The 22,185-nt window shown below is 32.1% G+C and overlaps 3 protein-coding genes and 1 pseudogene across 3 annotated transcripts; 2 read left to right on the forward strand and 2 right to left on the reverse strand.

Annotated features, from left to right (window-relative positions):
• The first annotated feature begins 424 nt into the window (after positions 1–424).
• Positions 425–2,312, forward strand: LOC112741111 (uncharacterized). Its single transcript, XM_025789953.3, has one exon. It carries the CDS (start codon positions 1,057–1,059, stop codon positions 1,663–1,665), a length of 609 nt encoding a protein of 202 aa, XP_025645738.1. The 5' UTR covers positions 425–1,056; the 3' UTR covers positions 1,666–2,312.
• Positions 2,313–10,958: 8,646 nt separating this feature from the next.
• LOC112741112 (protein DMP2) lies at positions 10,959–11,941 on the forward strand. The gene has a single exon (XM_025789954.3). The coding sequence runs from the start codon at positions 11,131–11,133 to the stop codon at positions 11,695–11,697; it is 567 nt and encodes a 188-aa protein (XP_025645739.1). The 5' UTR covers positions 10,959–11,130; the 3' UTR covers positions 11,698–11,941.
• A 1,993-nt stretch (positions 11,942–13,934) lies between these two features.
• LOC112741113 (uncharacterized) lies at positions 13,935–16,215 on the reverse strand. The gene is made up of 4 exons (XM_025789955.3): positions 15,218–16,215; positions 14,921–15,128; positions 14,693–14,822; positions 13,935–14,616 (listed from the first exon to the last, which is right to left on the reverse strand). Exons 1-4 carry the CDS (start codon positions 15,979–15,981, stop codon positions 14,327–14,329), a joined length of 1,392 nt encoding a protein of 463 aa, XP_025645740.1. The 5' UTR covers positions 15,982–16,215; the 3' UTR covers positions 13,935–14,326.
• Positions 16,216–17,959: 1,744 nt separating this feature from the next.
• Positions 17,960–21,862, reverse strand: LOC112741114 (putative E3 ubiquitin-protein ligase RF298; annotated as a pseudogene).
• Between the last annotated feature and the right edge of the window lie 323 nt (positions 21,863–22,185).

The following is a 22,185-nucleotide window of genomic DNA, read 5'->3' on the forward strand; positions in this document are numbered from 1 at the left end:
AATCTCAGAGACGATTTTAGTACACGACGCCTTAGAGACCATTTGGGGTTTAACTCCCACAAGTGACTATTTTGAGAACATTTTACTACTTTAGATTCTATATGAGGTATAAATAGTTATCCAATAAATACATCTTAAATTTTGATTTTAATATGACCATTTCTTATTGTTATTTTTAGACATCAATACACACACTTCACATTCTACTGTTAAAAGTTAAGACAAAATACTACTCCTATCTCACTTTATTTATCTCATGGTTTGTTAGGAATCAAGAAATTAAGATTGGAGTTACCAGTAATTTTTTTAACAATTAACAAAAATGGAAAACTAATTGAAGTTGCATTAAGATTAATTCAATTACTACTAGTAAGTAATTTTTTAATAAACAACTACTGTAAGAAAACAACAACTAAACTAATGAAAATTGAAGTTGCATTATGAATAGGGTAAGGTGGAACCTTACATGGGCCCCACCAAAATAATAATTTCCCCGAAACCGGGGTCACTTGTGACAACTAACTCTTCTTACACGGCTCCGTTACCCTTACCTCAGCTTACCCTAAACCGAACCAACAACAACGACATGTTCAATTGTTCAGCGAAACTCCGAACCTAAACAAACACTAACGTTAACCGTTATGACACGTTTTGGCCCTACCTTAACAGTAACTAAGACCCGGTCAGGTCAGCTCGCTTCCACCTGTCCCCAATTATCTCTTTCTGTTTCTCTCTCCTCCATTGCCGAAAGTGGTTGGAAACCCCTTTCCCCTCTCCTTCTTCTATATATCACCCCTTCCTTCACCACCCACCCCCCACAAACCCACCCATCCTCCATTATTTCACTCTCCTCTCTTTTCTTCTGGGTTGAGGAGAGAGAAAATACAAAAAAAATTCAAAAAAAAAAAAAAACCAACCCAGAGATTCTTGGTTTCTAGATCAGTTTTAGATCTAAAACGCTCCTACCCATTTCTCAAGTTTCGATTTTTCGTAGCTCCTCTTTGTTCGTTTGTTAATTCGTCCCTTCCTTCTCTTTTTTTCTGTCCCTCACTTATAATGGGTACGGAGGTTTTGCGGCCACAGGACTGCCTCATCCAAAGGATCCGAGGTCCGCCGTCGCCTGCGGTGTTTTCACGGCGGAGGAACTTCAATTATTATAATTATTATCCTAATAACAACACCACCAACAATAGTAGCTATAACAATAATTTTCAGGCTATTAGCACAGGCAGATCTACCAGGAAACCGGTGATCCGACCCGAGAGATCTGAACAGAAGAAACGGGTCGAGAGAAGGCCACCTAGCTCCGATGATTCCAGGGTGCCGCCGGCGAGGGGAAACGGTACTGTTAAGATCCTCCGTCGCGGCGAGTCGCTCGATTCGAATATTCGGAGCGAGGCGCTTAGGAAGGAAGGTGGAGATTTGGTCGTCGTTGGGACCCAGAGGCTTGGACCCGACCCGAACATGGTTCCGAGGCGGATCCGGATCGCCGATCTGGCTGCCGATGTTTACGCCGGATCGGCGTTCTCCGTGTCACCGTCTCCGAGCGCACTTCCTTTGCCATCGTTCGGGAAGAAGCAGCTGCAGCGGCCGTCGCCGGCGGTTGCGGTGGCCGTCGATGACTCCGCCACGAGGGATCTGAGGCGCCTTCTCCGGCTCGAATGAGCTGGAATCGGGTCGGTTTCCGGGTTTCGGATCCGATGACTATTCACCTTCTCTCTCTTCTCTTCTCTCTCTATCTCTCTCGGTCTCTTCAGAAACCCTTCTAGAATCTTCTTATTAAATATTTCTCCTTTTTAGTGTTTTTACGCCTCGCTCCCTGTTTCTAGTATTTGCCCGCACCGTGATTTTTTTAAACGGAAGGGTAGATCTGAAATATGGGGTTTGATTAAATAACTGGAAAAGTTTAGGGGCGAAATGGTAAAAAAGAGAAGTTTGTGGGTAGTTTATGAATTTAAGACACTACGAGATTTGTTTGTGGGTTGGGTTCCTTGTTGTTAAGAAGGGCGAATTTGTTTTTAACTTTTTAGATTATAATCTATCTATCTTTCAGGTTAGTGTGGGAAAATAATTAAATAAATTTGGATATATTTGAGGGAGGAAAAAGAAAAAAAAAAGAAAAAGAGATGTAGAAGATAGAGTGGGAGGGGATGTGGGAGGGGTTGATTTGTAAAACCTGGAAATTGTATGGGATGTAAGTATAACTACTAAAGTGTATGTGAATTTGATGAGCTGCTCTGTGTAACCTTTTGTACTGTAAAGTAAGAAAAATGATTAAATAGGAAAAATTCAAATTCAAAGGTTTGGTAATATTTTCCTGGACTTTGATTTTTTTTTTTCTCCTTTATTTTGTGTTTTATTATTGATCATGATTCATTAAGCATGCTGCAAATAGATTGGAGGAAGAAGAGTTAAAAAATTAAATAAAAAACCATTGAGCATGAAGCATGATTAAAGATTTTAATTATTCAAAGACGAGTAGTTTACTGAAAACTGAAAAGTCAAAAATTCTGGTCATTGTTGAGACTTGAGAGTTGAGACTTCTTAGGTGAGCCGTGAGCTTGGTGCCTCAAATCAAGTTTGGTGAAAGATTGGTAATGGGACACAGTATAAGGCTATAAGCATTTTTGCCCAGGATTCACCTTTTTTTTTTGTTAAAAAAAGTTACATATTTAATTCCATGAATCTAAGACTGTAATTTAATATAAACTAAAATATTAAAGAAAAAACTATCCACAGAATAATCGGGGATTTAATTTATTAGAAAAAAAAAGGGGGAAATTGGTGTTCGGGTTTCCATACGGGGGTGGTTGTGAACTGTGATTCTGTGAAGAATGATGAAGAGGCAAAAATAGTAATAAACCGTAAATTTGTGTGGGGGTATTGCATTAGCCAATAGGAGACATACGCGTGTGGGTTGTTAGTTATGGTTCCCATGCTTCATATCTCGGCTAATTTTTTTTATATGTGGTTGATATGTGAGTATGCTGAGTTATGGAGTATTGAGAAAATATACACGATTGCGATGTCATTTAATTTTTTGTTTTAGTGGGAAGGAATCAGACCGTCTGATTTAATTTTTTGTTTTAGTAGAAAGGAATCGGACTGTCCAATTTTATTGCAAAGAGAGAATGGATACATAAATGGGACCCAGAATCTTCTGCCAATACATAAATCTAATCCAGGTTTTCAGTACCTCCAATCAAACGGTTCGATTTGTCTTGCACAATCCTTATACCTGATAAAACATCATATACTTTCGTAATTCTGCTATACACCACACCAACTTTCTCTCCATATTAAAATTAAAAAGTTCTTATATTTCTATTCTCCTCACCTGGAAATCATTTTCCCCTGAAATAGGTTATTTTAATCAAAATAAATAAATTATCAAGGTCAATTATTAGCGACAATTTCTCTAAATACGTTAATTCGTGACCAATTATATAATATATACATTAAAAATATCAGTTAATATTAAAAATGAGTTAGATAATATATATTTATATTTAAATAATAATTGATTTGATAATTATTTTTTATATGTACATAATATTTTATATTAAAAAAACGTTTCATATAAAAATTAGAATTTAATTTATCCTATATAATATATTTCATAAAAGAAATTGTGTATCACAAAACACATACTAATTCAATGGTAGTTAGTTCTTTTTAGAAGTTAGAAGAGTTTGATTTGAAAGATCAAGTTGTTATAAAATAAAAAAATTAATAAAATAAAAAAAATTAAAATTTAATTATTTTAAAATTAAAATCATAATATTCACACACAATAAAAAATTATAAATTTAATAATTCTTAATATTTATTTTATTATTTTACAATTCTCTTTGCTCTATACACGATGTTTTTCTTTGGTTTTTGGTTGTCATGGTTTTTTTGGTATTTTTTTTAAATTGAAATTGACGTAACAAAAAGGCTAGAGGAACTATGTTTTTGTCAGTCCAGTTGTCCCCAGTTCCATTTTATGGGCCTGAAAGACTCCTTCGGCTCAGTCGGCTCAATAATATGATTAATATCTAATTAAAAAAAAAACAAACAAATTGGATTGGTCTAGTGGTTAGTTCACTAGTTCGCTTAAGTAGGAGATTCAAATTCCGTCTCGTAAACCCTTAAATGGAGCTCAGTACCATGGCGAAACTCAGTACCCCGGCGGATTAATCTTTGATCTGTCGGGTTGAAAGATACTATAAAATATATAGAGTAAAGTATCGTTTTTGTCCCAACGTTTGGGGTAAGTCATATTTATGTCCCTAACGTTTAAATCGTCCTATTTGTATCCTTAACGTTTGTAAAAGTGATTCAATGTTATCCTACTATCAATTATACTAACAAATCAGATTATATTTTTCAATTATTCTCACTTGGATGTATTCATTCTCAATTAGGTCTCACTTGGATGTGTTCGATTTTAATATTATGCCCACTATTTGTGTTTAGATTCAATTATGTCCCTAGAAAAGTGAATTATGTAAATGTTGTAGGAATTAGTTTCAACATTTGACGAACTATTTTTCGGAGTAGATCATTGATTCTATCACAGACATTTGTATTCTAACTCCAAGAAGAGATTTTTAAAACTCAAACTAAAGCGCTCATGATGTGTAATTGACGGCAGGATAACATTGAATCACTTTTACAAACATTAGGGATACAAATAGGACGATTTAAATGTTAGGGACATAAATAAGATTTACTTCAAACGTTGGGACAAAAACAATACTTTACTTTTTATATATATATATATATATAGAGAGAGAGAGAAAGAGAGAGCAATTTTCTATTTTCAATCCATTCCAAATTATGTTTAATCAATATTAATATTATTGTTATTGATCCTTTCTTTTCATGCCAGAATTTTTTATAAGTTATAACACTGTTAAAATATATTTTAAAATTTTAAATTTATGCACTTCATCCAAAAGAAATGCAAGGAAGTATATCATGTGACAATGAACATATAGTAGTAATGTATTGTATGTAGAGGGGAGTGTTAGGGGTAGCAAATTCTGTGATTTGTAGTTATCAATTAGTTATTATTAAGGGTAAAAAATCTATATAAGCCAGGTTGAGAAACATATTACCCAAATCAGCCAAAATGAAAATTTTTTCAGCATTCAACCAAAGATCACTTTAATGTAATTCGAATTAATATACTTCGAACTACAATTGCAAATAATTCGAATCAACTAGATTCGAATTAAGAGCATAGAAATTTGCATGTAATTCGAATCAAGTTCTCTCGAATTACAATAGCATAATTCGAATCAAATCGATTCGAATTAGTAGGAAAAAACGAGTTAAACATAATTCGATATATGTCGATTCGAATTAGTAAGAAAAATAAATCAAACCTTAAAGTCTTTTTCTTATAGTTGCTAACATGGATAGCCCAACGCTGTGTCCCTATCCCATATACTGATATACCTTCCATTAGTTTGAATAATAATAATAATAATAATAATAATAATAATAATAATAATAATAATGACGAAACTTCTTTAAAATATTAATGGATTATCAATTCGAATTCCATACAATACACTTTTGTCCAATTTTAATAACTCATAAATATTTTTTAATAAATTTTTTTAATAAATTTATTTAAATTATACTACAAAAAATATTTTATTCTATGCAAAACAATTTTAAAAAATGGCTTAAAAAATGTTAGGAGTACTATAAAAATTTGTAATGTTCTAATGACTTAGGTACTCAAATTTTAAATAAAGTACTCTACACAGTCATTAATAATTTAGAAATTAAAAAATATTTTATTCCATACAAAACAATTAAAAATATATTTCATTTATTTTTTTACACATATTTCCTGTTATTATGTTGCCATTGGAATCCTCATATATTTCTAATTTCTCAACCTAACCTTCACAATTTCTAACACAACCTTCATATAATTTTACTTAAGATATGTGTCTCATTTTTTGTGATTTGTATAAGTGAGTCAATATATATAAATGGGTAATAAACGTATCAGTACAAGTTTTATTATTGACTAATGATAACTCTATTTATATTAATATAGAGAGTAAATCAAATAAATATTTAAACTATTGGTCTCTAAAATTTGAAAAAAAAATATTATTCTTCGTTATAAATATGTTTATTATATTTTTTTAATTTTTAAAAGCTGTTTTACCAAACACACTTATAGTACTTGTGCTTATTAAAAAATATTTATGAGCTATTAAAAATGGACAAAAGTGTATTGTATGGAATTCAAATTGATAACTCATTAATATTTTAAAAAAATCTCGTCATTATTATTATTATTATTATTATTATTATTATTATTATTATTATTATTATTATTATTATTATTATTATTATTATTATTATTATTTTGTTCAAAATAAGTTTTATTATTCAAACTAATGGAAGGTATATCACTATATGGGACAGCGACACAGCGTGAAGTGATCTTCGGTTAAATGCTGAAAAAATTTTCATTTTGGCTGATTTGGGTAATATGTTTCTCAGCCTGGCTTATTTGGATTTTTTATCCATTTTTAATGGTGTTGGATTATATCCAATAATATAAGATTATTCACTTTTTTTTTGTTGGTTAAATGTTGATCAGATTTTAATAAAAATACTGATCCATAAACTTTCTCTTATATGTATTATCTATATGGCTATGCTATGTGAAATATTGGTAGATGCTCCTCAAATTTTGTCTATTTAGGTCCGTTTAAAAAGTTTTAAAAATAATTTTTTTTAAATTTTTAACTTATAAAAAGTAGTAGTATTAATGTTTGGTGTAATTTTTAAAATTAAATTATAACTTTTTAAGAAGCTATTTAAGAGTTTATAGAGAAGTTAAAAAAATGACTTCTCTTATAATAAAAAAACTTTTTATCACATTTTTTTTAAAAAATAAATATTTTTAGAACTAAAAATTTAAATACAAAATAATTTAAAATTATTTTTATTTTTTCAAAAAAAAACTTAATTAAATTGTTTATGGAGGTTGGGCCTTAATATTCAACAGCAGAAACTCATGGGTCATTCTTGTTTTTTCTACTATTTAACACTTTAGTATAAGTGTATAACTATAATTACTCTCATATTCACATCGTTGCAAATCATGAAAGGACTTCAATCCTCGCTTCAAATATTATCTTTCAATGGGGAAAATAATAATAATAATAATAATAATAATAACAATAATAATAATAATGATCTTATTTCTTGATGGACCAAGGCACAAAAACCATAACGAAAGTGGGAAAATTTTTTACCTTTGGCAATTTTCGTTTAAAACCCAAATAGGTGGCACGTGACATGCATTATTTTAACAACGATTAATAATGACATTATTTTAATTAGGTATATAGGTCAATTTAATAATTTTTAGTTCATTCATTATATACGAATTTGATTTTAATACACTGATAATATAATGATCATCTAATTATATTTATGTGTTTATTAGATGATTTTTTAAATAATAATTTAAGAATTAGTTATTTTTATTAATGTGATAATATAATTATTTGTCTGCATAAAATTTTTTTATATTAATAGTAAAAAGAAATTAAATAATTTTGTATATATAACAAAAAAAATATTATATATATACTAAAATTAGTTACTAAAATAATTATTAATTATATATTTGTATATAAATATATATTATTTTTATTTATTTTTAATTTAACATATATTTTATATTTATAGTTGATTTTAATATATACTCAACTAGGGATGTCAATGGGTAGGGCGGGGGTGGGGGATGCCTCCCTGCTCCCCATCCCCGCCCTCAGATTTGCTCCCCATCCCCGCCCCCATTCCCCGCCGTGGGGGAATATTGCTCCCCATCCCCATTCTCCACGGGGCCCCATTCCTCGCGGATATCCCATTCCCCATCTACATAATAGTTCTAACTAATTATTAATTTCCATATAAATAGAGTTACAAGTATCTATCTTATACAAAAACTGTAAAATTTTATATAAAAAGTCTAAATGACACGATGGTGACTTCTTTCGAAATAACGCAATGGGGGGATGCAACGACGAGCCAAAGGAAAAAGTAGTGGACGAGGTGGGAGATGCGGCAACAGAGAGGAGAATGGACACGACGACAGAGTTACGAAAAGGAACGCCGCAAATAAAAATTACGACGCAGTAAGGTGATGGCACGGTGAGGTGTGACAATGCGGTGAGAAGGGTGACGAGGGGGTGGCTGTAGAGAGGTTGGATGAAGTATGGACAGCCTTAGGGATCTCTGAATTGAAGAAGGATTATGCAAATAAAGATTAGGAGTTTTGGGTTTCTATATATATATGTGTGTGTGAGAAATGACTAAAAAACATATATGAGAAATAAACTATTAAGGATAATTCAAGGAATTCTTAATTTCGGGGAAGAGCGGAGACGGGGCGGGGATCCCCGCTCGGGTCTCCGCGCCTGCTTCGGGGGAATTTTGTCCCCCATCCCCATCCCCACGGAAAAAATTCCCCATAATTGGATCCCCATTCGGGGCAATCCCCGCAGGGATCCCCGCGTCTCAGGGAATTTTGCCATCCCTATACTCAACATAGTTTATATATACTTAATGAAGATTTTTTCTAAAAAAAAAATTAAATGAGAGAGAGAACTTTGTAACTTGATTTTGATTATCTAATCTAATCACCAACTAATAAGCAAGTATTATCGTAATAAATATAAAATAATAAATTTCATACACAGTAAAGGGAACATATAGATCAATTTCCAATTCTTCTTCAAAGGACACATATATATTCCTAAGAAATATTTCTTAAAGCATCAAACTTTCTGTCCATACAATATATATATATATATATATATATATATAAAAGCCTCGAAGCCTTGGAAAGATATACAAAAGAAGCAAACACACCAACCGCACTATTATATAATATAATAATATAATAATAATAACATACATTGATAGAACCAGATATACATCAGACAGACAAAATATTAAAATTAAAATATAAAAGATAAAGATATAAAATTTTATATTTTTATATTTTATTTGATAATAAATTAAAATAAATTATAAAAATTTAATTTATTTTTCTTCTTTCAAAAAATTTAAGATAAAAAATATAATAACAAAAAATATAATTATAAATAAATAATAAATAAATTATATTTTTTATTAATATTTTTATATTTATTAATATAGATACAAAATACATTAATTTAATATTTCTAAATATATTATTTCTATTTATATTTTTTCTATTAAATATAATTTTGTGTTTTTATACTTCTATCTCAGATTCTCAGTGTCATATTTTTGTAAACAAACCTAGCCTTGTATTCATAATTGAAATGATGATACATCATCTTATTGGGCGTGTATATCATATAGCGTCAAGCAATTAATAAATGACCTAAGATATGTTTTAATTTCTTGTTCAATTTAAGCCGGAACTTATCTTTCCAAAAACAACTAAAACCCCTCTCACAAGAAACAAAAACAAATAAAATCAATCATATTATATATCCGTGGTATATATATAATTGGCTTTGTAAATTTTAGATAATCATTATCAAACGTAAGCATGAAAATAACAAGATTAGACAACAAAACATTAGATATTAAATTTAATTTCCTTAACTGGTACTAAACATTGGATCATATGATCTTTAAAAGGATATGTATGTATATCTGAATGCTGATTCGGATTTTAATGTATAAAATTAGAAAAGCAACTTTTTTGGATCAATACTATATATACTTTTCTTCGTTCTTTAGCACCATGTTTAATTTGCTCACCGAAAAAGAAAAGTAGTAAAGAAAATGTATAAAATTATAAGCGAACGATGAAGATGTTATTGAAAATAAAAAATAGAAACATTTTAAAAATATTAGAGATTATTTTAAAAAAAAAACTTAAGAATTTTTTAATTGTTTAACGCAAATATTAAATATTCAAACAATACTTTATCCAAAATAAATATCACTCTCGACTATTAATATTGGTATATTCAAATGACACAGAATATTGTTATATATGTAATTTCATGAAAGTATAACCAAAGGCAAATGAAAACTCCCCAAAGTAATAAATAAATAAAAATCGATCGTATTCGTATATATGCATAATGCATACGCTTCATGCATGTGTGTCTATATATATATATATATATATATATATATATATATATATATATATATACAAAGCACGCCTACCATAAACAATAAACAATTAAGAATATTATTCGTATGGAAAAGTATAGGTAACAAACAAGATTTTTGAACAATGTGTAAATAATGTAAATTAATAGGGTTAAAAGAGTAAATTTAATTAGTAGCACTAAATTAGGGTGTAGTGTATTTTCATTTGATTAGTGGTTGTTCATGTTGTTCAAAATTTTTATTGTTCCCTTAGCACTTCCCTATTCGTATTTCTCCATAAACAACTATTATAAGGTGGAAACTCAGGTGCAGTCAACTTCATGTGAAGTTGATAGATGAGAGCCGTTAGATGATTTAACTGATTTGGCTAAATTTTCATCAAACGATTCTCAAATATCAACTTCACGTGAAGTTGGCTGTAACTGAGTTTTCATCTATTATTAATTAGGGCTGCTCAAAACAAACAAAGAATTACATACTACTAGTTAATGTTTAACGAGTTAGTTAGTTTATCATCATTGAACTAGGAAAGAAATAGCGTGATCAACCTGCTAATCACTGTATAATACTACAATTAGTTCCTACTACATATCTTATGATCTCATTCTTGTTTTGTCAACTACGCATGAATCGGTTTGGTACATACGTATATAGTTTTTTGAAAAAAATTAAAAAATTATCATAATTTATTAGTTTTAGTTATTAATTAGGTATTATTATTTAAAAGTATGAGATAAAATATATTGTTAAATTATTAAATTAAAAACTAAATCAACTTCAAATTTAAGAGCCTCGAGTAGAAGCAAGGGAAGATAACATAAACGCTCCACTCTAGCATCAAATTATGCGTAGAAGCAACTAATTAACACTCTCTTCATCCCTAATAACGTTCTATAAATCACCGAAACAGAATCATCACAATCTCCAAGGAAGTGGTTGTAAGTTGTAACTGACTCTAACAGACTTAGAAAAAGCATGAGTAATAACAGCAGCATGTCAACCAAGGCATTGAATAGTCTTGGAAACCTGATAAAGCTGCTGCCAACAGGGACGGTGTTCATGTTCCAGTTCTTGATCCCCATCGTAACTAACAGCGGCCATTGCACCACGCTCAATAAGTACCTCACCGCCACTCTCCTCGTAATCTGCGCCTTCAACTGCGTCTTTGCTTCTTTCACCGACAGCTACGCCGGCTCCGACGGTCTTCGCCACTACGCTCTCGTCACGCCCAAAGGTCTCTGGCCTTCTCCGGCCTCCGACGCCGTTGACATGTCAAAATACAAGCTTAGGGTCGGTGATTTCGTCCACGCTTTTTCGTCGCTGATTATTTTCGCCATCTTGGGTTTGCTTGATACCAACACGGTGCGTTGTTTCTACCCTGGCTTTGAGTCGTCGGAGAAGGTTCTGGTGCAGGTTCTGCCGCCGGTGATTGGAGCGGTTACGAGTGCTGTGTTTGTTATGTTCCCTGATAACCGCCACGGTATAGGGTACCCTACCAGCGAGGACCCTAATGACGTTACTGATAAAAATTCCAAGGCCTAATTAATAATTAATAAGATATTTATGTTATGTTTAGGGTAATTATTATTCAAATATAAACTTATCTTCAGTTAACGAATTTTAGAGTTATTTCTTTAATTGGTTAATTATTGATGTATTAGGTTGCTTTGTTATGGTTGATTCATCGTCGTTTGCATGTATGTATATGTTGGACGATCTAATTCGTATTCATTGTTTAATCTATACATATGTACATCGTATAAAGTAGAGGATTGAGATGTTTGTATTTTCGTATGGATACCGCTAGGGAGACAATGGACTATTTATACAATGTGTACAATGAGTTAGAAAATAATAGTATCCGAATCTACTTCTTAAACATATGTCTCTTAGTTAAGATCGATGAGACAATATTTATCTTTTTCTATTCAAATAAATAGGGACTTTCTATCTGCAATAACACATCAATTGTGACATCTTAAGTATTCTTAACTACATTATTTCTACAGATTTAGGTGTGAAGGAATAAGTACCTAGTACGAGTTTGTCGATATAAATATTCTAAATTATTTGAAAAAACTCAGATGTAATTGCCTTAAGAGATGTGGTAATTAAAGTAGTTCTAAGTGAAGATAATGAAGATTTTGTAGTAATTAGCTACAATTTGAGAAAAAATAATGGACATAGAATTGAGTTGTTAAGCAAGTTTTAACTAATAGCTAATGATATATATATTATTTGGTCATTATTTTTTAGATAGAATTTTGTTACAATTAACTATGGTGAGTCAGCACATCGTTAGTACTCTAAATTAGTTAAAATAAATTATGAATTAATTAGGTAGTGTTATAAATAGGTAGTTGCAATTGTAAGTAGCTTCCTTTATTTTTCTGTTTTTTGCATATCGTGAGAAATGAAACTTTTTCTCTAATTGCTCTGAGCCTCATTTTCTTATTGATCATATCACTATCACAATTTTTTTTTAAAATGATTTGACATATTTTTGGCTAAATTGTTATCTAATAATTTTTAATTATCAACTTTATATAAAAACAATTGAATATAAGTCTTGACCAAACTATTTATGTGGTTTAATTATTATTGATTTAATTATTTTGTTGCTCCTATAGTTTTATTAAATTTATAATTAGATCTTTATTTTTACTAAATTTACAATTAATTGGGTACTTACATTATTTTTAATTTTGTAATTAAGTTCTTCGTAGTATAAAAAATATTAGAATTAACAAAATATTTATCTATAAATTAAAAGTATCCACAATTAAAAATCTCATTAAATTTTTTACCACATATTTTTTGGAAGAAATATTCTATTAATTTTGACGTTTTTAACATAAAAAAATCTAATTATAAAATTAAAAGTAATATAAGAATACAATTAAAAAAAATACAGAAATTTAATTGTAAATTTAATAAAACTATAAAAACTAATAGAATAATTAAACTATTATTATTCTATGTTATTCAAGTTTTAATTAGATATGTTTTATACTTTAAATTTTAGTAATCAAGTCTTTGCACGCAATACATAAAAAAATTCAATCATATCTCTAATTAACTTTATTTTAAAAAAATTTGTTACTAATTTAAATTGCTACATTGTGCGGATCTTTTTTTTTTTTGGGGGATTTATGACGTAACAGCTAATTCATTTAAAAAAAAATAATCTAAATAAAACTTATTTGTAAAGTATAAGAATTTGATTAGAAATTTTTAAACATGGATTTGATTGAAAACAATTCATAACATAGAAATTTGATTACAAATTTTTAAACAGTGTGAAATTAATTATTAAAAATTGAATTATAAACTACATAAGTACATATTAGAGCTATAAAATACTACCCTAATATATAGACACAATATTTCACGCACATACTTAAATAAGAGAAAAGTTTAATATTGGTTGATTTCTATCAACAGTTGATTAATTATTGACTTCATAGTCATATTACTTTTAAGATAGAATAACACACATAACTACAAATTTGTATATTTAAATTGAATTTTAGTGCTAATATTTATTGCATCATTTTATTCATTTCAATAATTTACCAGCAGTCATGATTGGATTACGTAGCTTCTCCATGTAAGAGAGAAGTCCCTTCAAGAATTAGGTTTGTGGGATGATTGTTGAAGCAACAAAGATAAGTGCATCATTGCCACCAATTCAAACATTAACATCGCCTTTTAGAAATACTTGATGATTCTTTTCTTTTGAACTACCTTTTGCAATGATTTGTCAACGTATATACACGTTTTATTTAAAAATAATTATTCATATAAAAATACTTTTACGTGATAATAATAGTTAAGATATTGACACATTATGTTAAAGTGAAGATTCACATACAGTTGTCTTCATGTGAAGTTGATAATTAAAAATTATTAGATGATTTAACAGATTTGATTAAATTATCATTTAACGATTCTTGACTATCAACTTCACATCAAGTTAACTGCACGTGAATTTTCAACTTATATTAAACATGTCAAATTATCAAACACATATAACTACCATATTTACATGAAAATATTTTCATACTGATGCCATGTATTGGTTTGAATTGTAAATATGGTTATATATGGTTACAAGATACTGCTTTAATTTAAAATTATAGTAAGCATCCCATAGCAGAATAATGTTATATCAAATTTGTGGCTTGGTTTCAATCAAGTATGATGGTGTTGATTTGCATACAGCAGTTGCAGAAGCAGAACAAGGTGGTGTTCTTATTCTCACAACCTTATTCTTTAGCTTCCTGCATTGTCTGTGAGCAAAAGTGTTCATTTTCACAATGTCCACCTTCACAATGTGGTGATCAGAAGTTCCCTTTGAAGAAATCACTGAGTATGAACCTGGAACATATTTGTATGGCGAATTAGGCGAAGCCAAAATGTAATCCACCCTTGTTCCATACTTACATGTCCCCTGCACATCTGTGTCAAAAAAACCATTCAACTTTTTTTTTGTCTAGAATTTTGAGAATCATAACTTAGAGTAGATTAGTAGTACTTTGGCCTTTGGCGATGATGACGATTGGTTCGAATTCGCCTGCATAGTCCTTTGAATCAACATAGTCTTTTGAGTTCATCAAGTTCATCACATCTGTCTTTGGTCTTGGCTTTCCTAGCTTCTCATAGTACTGCATCAGAAAAAGAGGCTCTTGCTTGAGGAGAAGTATTAGATACAGAAAGCAAGTATTTCAATGATTTCGTCATGTGTCTCTGCCTAACAGCTTACCTTAACAATATCATTCCATCGCTGAGACGAGTAATCAGCTCCACAAAGAGAATTGAGACCTCCTGCCAAGATGTGAGGAGGGTCATTGGAATGGATTATGGCATTAACTTGCTTCATTCTCCAACTCTCATCCAAATGATCAAGTTGAGTAGAGTGGAAATTGATTTCCCCTGCCCATGGCACATCAATTGTGGCCTTCAACACATTCCTAACCAATTGAAAATCAATAAACAAAGGAAAGAATGATAGAAGATTTAGGAGTATGAGGTTAAAACTTAAAAGGGAAGAAAAGAGAACCTGAAATCTTCATCATCAGCAATCTTCTGAACTCTGCACCTCTTAATAGGCCATTTGGATAAGATGGCATTTCCAAATTCTGGTGCCCAACTCTCAGCAAACACATACTTCATCCCCAAGGCACCTGCCAAATCAGAGAGAGGCCTCATCCCTTTCTCTTCCTCAGCCTTCACATCCTGCAGTGCCACCACATCCGCGTCGATCTCCCGGAGAACTTCTAGAATGCTTCTGCTGCTTGTCAACTTGTCAATTCCCTCATACTGATTCATAAGGAAAGGAAAGCACACCGGGGAGCGAGCAGGAACGCTTGTCCCTTCTTTTTCCCTCATTGATGCAAGCAATCTACTGTTTGCCAATGAGATCTCATTATCAGGAAGATTAATTGAAACCTTCAAGTTTGATCTTGGAACAATCTTGCTATCACAATGCAATGGAGATTGCTTTAGTATACTCTTTGGAAATTCAACCATTTTGGAATTCTTCCTGTTGGATCCTCCTTGTCCATGATCCAATTCTGAGACTGCAGGAGCAAGAGAAAACATGGCAACATTGAATGTCGCCACACGAATCGGCCTTCCAGCTTCACCACCATTTGAGTGTATTGTAGCTTTCTTGTCACACTTCCAAAGTTCTGCTCTTGATTGACTCTTGCAGCTCAGTTTCCTGAATCTTCTGATAACAACTTTAGACCTCGGACGCTTCCATAGAGTCCACCATATCTTGGAACAAAGCCGGCCGAGTTTTCCTCGAATCACACTCAGCATCTTGCAACACAAGAAAACTAGTTCCTTAGTTAATTGCTAAAAAAGAATGCTGCAATCTGCATAAGTATTTGGTTTCATGCTAAACACACTTCAATATATTGGAATAAATGGAGACAAAAGTAGGTCCTAGCTTCTAACTACTCCACGAGGGATATGGTGGATAAAAGTCAGAAGAGTTGACAATGGCAGCCATGTTGTTGAGCTTCCTTTTTTTCAACACAAGACAACAAAATCCAACTGCTACGATTGGCAGTGGCAAACAAAACTCCAGTTGTTATATTAATAATTACACAATCAATCATAAAATTGTTAGTAAAATAAATAAGACTTCTTTTTAAGTAGGGTCAACTAATGGATTCTTAATCATCATTGTTTCTTCTTGGTGTTTGTGTTGTATCCCGTGATTTGCAGTCATTTCTGACTCCATAGCCTGATTGATTCTGATTTAAATATGTTGAGAGCTGAGATCTTGCTCCCTATAGAAAGCTATAGTTTAGTTGTAATGATTCTTCTATTTTAGTCTTGGAATAAAATCACACTTTCTTCTTTACATGGTATCTGAGTTATTATGTAATCATTGGATCCCGCTTATAATTTTTTAAACAAATAAAGCTTTAGATTATACATCTTTTTCTAATATTTTTGAAGATTTACAAAGGTGTTCATATTTCAACTACTAACATAAAGTTGAGACTCACATGCAGTTGTCTTCATGTGAAGTTGATAGTTGAAAACCGTTAGATGATTTGACATATTTGACTAAATTATCATCTAACAGTTTTCAACTATCAACTTTATTTTTTTACAATATATGAAATTATTCCTTACCATATTGTTGAACCATCTTTGCCTGTCTCTTATAAATTTGCATATGCAGTGTGCTGTGCTATATTTTATTTGGATTTAGTTACTCTATCCAACTCAAAGAAAGTTCATGAATCTGAGATTCATTTTCACTGAACAAGATCAAGTCAATAATATAGGTAAAGAAAGTGAGTGACAGTTAGACAAAATCATAATTCAATTAGCTGTTTTAACAGGAAAACTTAATAAAACACTTTACAAATGATATATTGATAATAACATATAATAAAATATATACAAGTTGCAATGCATACAAAGAAAAAATAGTGTCAGAAACCATGGCCAGCCCTTTAACAATCACAAATAATAAAAATATAATATGAGTTTGATAGTACAACTGTACAAGAGCAGTAAAATAAAAGAGGTTTTAACCTCAAATCCTTGTCATTGATGGTGGTTACAGTAGTAACATTCATGATACATTTCACCTAATAAATAATAATGGTTCCTTACTAAGGCTATTCTTAAGGGTAGGAAATTCATTTACATTGATGAAAATCAACATTCAGAAACTCCACATTACTATTATTCAATTAAGTGGATAAGTTAGAGTAGTTAGAACTTTAGTACTTTAGTTTGAATTTGTACTGGTATCTTTCTTTTACTTTTTGTGGATTTTGTATGAGGTATGAGAAATAGTTATATGTTACTAAAATACACTTGATATATGTTTTAGGAATATCATAATCACTCATGTTCAGTTTTGTTTACATAAATTCAAGTAAATTCTCTCTCCTAACTATAATATAAGACTCTTCTTTGGTTATATCATTGTAACTACTTTGAAAACTAACCTAGTTGGTTTTCAAAAGCATAACCAGCTTAACAAGAAAAAGATCTTTCCACCCCCAACATCAAAACAGCACAAACAACCTCCAAGATTTGGTAATCAATTAGAATTCCAAAAAGTTGGGGATTTTAGTTCATTTACCTAGTCAAAACCAGTTCACAGCTCCATGAAAATTAATCTCTTGTTCCTCTTGTCTAGTACTTTTTAGCATATAATATCAGTATTGAAAACAAATTATGAAGAACTATGGAAATTCCTTTTGCAGTCTCAATTCATATGTACTGTTGTTTGGTGGTGTCTGGTGTGTAAAATATAAAATTGTGATTTTTGTTTACAAAAAGAAAAATGGTGTATTTTGGCTTACTGTAATTCCAAAATTATGGCTTGGAAAATATTACAAGAGTGTTACTTACCTCTATGAATCAACATTGACAATAAAAACAAATTAATGTATACATCAAACAAATCTGCATGATTCAAATGCATTATTCTATGCAAGTGAGTCTCACTGACATTATTTAAAACTCTCAACCCACTTAAGCAAATAAATTAAGTATGAGCATAACGAACAGAAATTCGCCGGTGAATGGGACTCCGGCAAGAAGGGCAATCTTGCATACCCTGTTTCTCATGCAGTTCATTGCATGTAGTGCAAACCACCTGATGAGCACAGGGGAGGAACACGACCGACATCTCCTCGGAAAGGCACATCACACATTCCCTCTCTCGTTTCACACCAACCATCAAGGAGTAGTCACTTAAACTAGTAACCAGTTCTGAGATACAAGAACTCTTTGATTCTTCCATATAAGTGCTGTTTTCCATGTCTGTATAGCCGCCGTTGTGGCTTCCATCGATTCCCTTTCTCAGTGCAGCAATTTTGAAAGAGTCAGTCTTTAGCCTCATTTGCGCGATTTCTTTTTCGAGCTTTTGGATATCATCACTGTTCCTTTGCAAATCTATTTCTGCTTTTGATTTGATCATCTCTTCCTTGGATTTTGTGGACTCTTCAATTTGCTCTCTTTCCTTTCTTATAGAACTTGCCTGCATGAGAAGTTCATCTTTTGCCTTTGCTGCCTGCTCCCATCTAGCCTGTGGTATTTTTCCATTATAATGAGAAGCAGCCAAGTAACAATGCAAGTAGTGCAAAAGTACTCTCACAATTCAATTCATTTTAACATCAGTTATAGTATCAATGTTCTTATGAAAAGGGCAGAGAGAGTATTGAAATGGAACCCTCAAAATTTAAATGAAACAAGAAAGATGCAAGGGGCAGAAAATGATTCATCAGGAGTTATTGTAAGTCTTTTTCTCTGCTATCACAGTTCATCATATGAACATTCATACCATGGTGGAGGCTATGCATTTCTTTAGATTCAAGGTCATCAAATTTCATTGCCACATCAAACCTTGATAACTAACATTCAGTGTGTGTCAAACCATTTCTACCTCCTTAAGCAACTCAGTAACAACAATTTCGAAATAGTATATACCTCAGCTTGCTCTTGTTGTACTTTAGCTTGCTCCAAAACCTGCTGTAGTTGGGCTAATTTGCGCTTTACCGTCGTTAGCTCTTCCTGAAATAAAGATTTCTGCTTCTCCCGTGACTGAAACTTTATTTGAGTCTTCTTTTCCCTCCTTGAGATCTCTTGACAGCTTGTGGCCGATTCTGCCGCACGTAACTTAGCAGCCTCCATCTCTCGCCTCAGCATAGCATTCTCCACCTCAAGCTTCCGGACAGCAGCATTAGCTCGTTCTACCTGCCTGCTTGCTTTGCGCAAGGCATTTTCCATCTCAGAAAGCTTCTTCATGGTGTTTTCCTCAAGAGTTTGCTTCTCTTTTTTTAGAAGTTCAACTTCGTCTTTCTCTTGCCTTAGTGTCTTGAGCTCAGCCTTGTCCTTACTCAGCCGACGAGCAGCCTGCATAACCTTCTGATTCGCCCATTCAGTCCATTCTTGAAGCTGATTTTGTAGCTCTTGTACCCTCGGAATCAACTTCATAATCATCTCATCCTTTCTATCTTGCGGTATCCATTGCCCCAGGGACTTGTCAAATAGTATCCCTGTACAACTATCGTTAGGAGTCTCATTATTGCAACATAATGGCGTTGTAGAAGACTTGCTTTGGGAGCACAATGAAAGAGAAAGGTCGGTATCTGTGGCAGATAATGCAGTTGGGACAGTGACTGTAGGTATAGTATCTGCTGCAGGTATTAGAGACAAAGTATCCGTTGACCAAGAAACAGTATCAGTAGAATCAGAGCTCACTGTGATGGGTTAGGATTAAGATTGTCTTGGGTCACATCAACTCCCATTGCCTTACTTATCTTTAAGGATGCACTCTTTAAGCTTATTGCAGTAGCTTCTGAAATGGATTTAAGTTTTCTCTCCAAGATTAAACTACTCAAACCACTTCCCTTTCCTCCTCTTGAAGACCCTTTAGATCCATGTGTCCGACAACTTTTTTCAACATGGAATGACTTCTGTCGAAGAATGTAATCCCTCTTGGAACCAGTGGAATTTACATTCCTAACACTACCACACTTTTCTTCTAATAGGGGGGACTGAGATGTTCCAACATTACTACATTCAGCATCAGCGCTCTCTTTCTCCAAGAGTTCACCAAGAATTTGAGAATTCTTTGAGTTGTTTGCGACAGAATCTCCAGTCACATGCGATTTCTCAGTTGAGGAAGCAGATTTACAAGGACTTGGAAGGGTCAATTCAGCACCTTTTGCTTCTATATTTGATTGCGATTCAGGTTGAACAGAAGAACAACCATCAACCATGCTATCACTACCTAAAGGGTCGGTGTCCATTGCACAAGCATGTGAAACATTCATGTCACAAATTAACAGGCACCACATTGCATCCCCGGTACTAAAGAATGGTCGAACCTCCCGAAGCACACAAATTAATTCAGCCAACATGTACTTCTCTAGCTGGACTAAATCCTCAAAACCGTGCTCTTGTGAAGGATCCATCTCTTGTCCATTTCTTAGCAATGATAACGTATTGTCAACTATATTCGATACAATATCTTTACATCCATAACAGATTCCAGACCTTAAGATGGATTTTGTAGCAACTTCTTCGGTGTAGCCACTTGCAACAATCTTTTTTATTGCGCTCTTAAAAATGGTGTCCAAATTGCTCAAGAGAAGTTCTTCCAATTGCACTTCTGTGAGATCACTCCAATCAGCATCACTCAATTCATCCACCTCATGCTCCTCCTTGGGTTGGCTAATCCCAACCTCTGAAGAAACCACAGGACTAGACAATCCAAGTTCAAGCTTCAACGCATTAGAATGATCTTGATTAACACTGCACGGGTCAAAAACTGAGGATTCCTCATGACCTGCTGTTGTTTCGAATTTTTCGGCAGAGAATTCATAACTAATGCTTTCATGTTGAGGCGAAGGAACAATGTTATTTGGTTCCCCTAAAGGTGGATCAGTTCTGAACTTTCTCTTATTCCTACTTCCCTTCTCTTTGACAGAAACCGAAGGAGACATTTGACTGGCAACCAATGATGCCATTTAGCTGCAAACCAATCAAAGGAACCAAAAACTGAACATTAACAAAAAGTTACACTCAAAATTTAATGCAAAAATTAAGATTGACAAGGAAAATTCAGAGTAGTAAGTTACTAAGTTCACAACATTGGATTATAACGCTTTGCAGCAATTCATAGTTAGAAGTTAAAACGAAAACAAGAGGATTATAATGCATTGCATGTATTCAATAACAGAAAAAATTACTACCTGCAACCTGTGATGTGTAAGTGTAACTTCCTGAAACATTAAGATAGATAAAAAAAACGTGAATTCATATGTATATTATTAATTTATAGTAAATTAATAAAAAGGCACTTCTCAGAAACATTGATTCATCAATCTCAGAGTTAAACTAAGCATCCCCAGTTGAAAAAGGTCGAAAATTTGAAGTACCCAGATAAATTGAGTCGCGTAGCAATACTTGAGATTCAAGCAGTGATCAGAAAAACGATAAAAGAAATTGAAGAAGAAGTGTTCCAAAAATACTAGTATCGAATATGGTCACTGATATTACTCAGAAGGATCCCAATACATGTGGGAACTGGGGAAGAAGCATATCAAGGATTAGAATTCGATGATCGAGAGACATACCTAATACAAAGCAAGTCTTTCCAACAACCAAGGTAAGTAAGATCAATCTTCGAACATTGGAGAATCAGAATGGAAAAACAATCCTTTGTATTTTTTATATATAAAAATATATTTTTTCTGCTTTATTTTTTGAGAAAAAGATAAATAGGTGGTTAATATTTTTTAATTCGAAAATACATAAATTTAGATTAATTAAAAATATAAAAATAAATTAATCTTTTAAAAAAATTTAAATGTGTCACGTATTAAAAAATTTATTTATTTTCGAAATAAAAAATTTGAACTTATTTATTAGGAGTGTTTGCGGTGCGGTTTAGATCGGTTTTGAGTCAAAAACTCATTCAATTCGAACATTAATTTTACTTGCGGTACGGTTTGAATTGGATGCTTTAAAAAAAATTCG

This window comes from Arachis hypogaea, chromosome 14, assembly GCF_003086295.3.
Source record: "Arachis hypogaea cultivar Tifrunner chromosome 14, arahy.Tifrunner.gnm2.J5K5, whole genome shotgun sequence".
NCBI classification, from domain to species: domain Eukaryota; kingdom Viridiplantae; phylum Streptophyta; class Magnoliopsida; order Fabales; family Fabaceae; genus Arachis; species Arachis hypogaea.

Bases quoted from the DNA above. Each gene is read 5' to 3' on its own strand.
- LOC112741111 (XM_025789953.3), top strand. From the start codon at position 1,057: ATGGGTACGGAGGTTTTGCGGCCACAGGACTGCCTCATCCAAAGGATC.
- LOC112741113 (XM_025789955.3), bottom strand. From the start codon at position 15,981: ATGCTGAGTGTGATTCGAGGAAAACTCGGCCGGCTTTGTTCCAAGATA. The intron at 14,823-14,920 runs GTAAGCTGTTAG...TTTCTGATGCAG, and splicing joins GATGGAATGATATTGTTAAG to TACTATGAGAAGCTAGGAAA. The intron at 14,617-14,692 runs GTACTACTAATC...TTTTTGACACAG, and splicing joins CATCATCGCCAAAGGCCAAA to ATGTGCAGGGGACATGTAAG.
- LOC112741112 (XM_025789954.3), top strand. From the start codon at position 11,131: ATGAGTAATAACAGCAGCATGTCAACCAAGGCATTGAATAGTCTTGGA.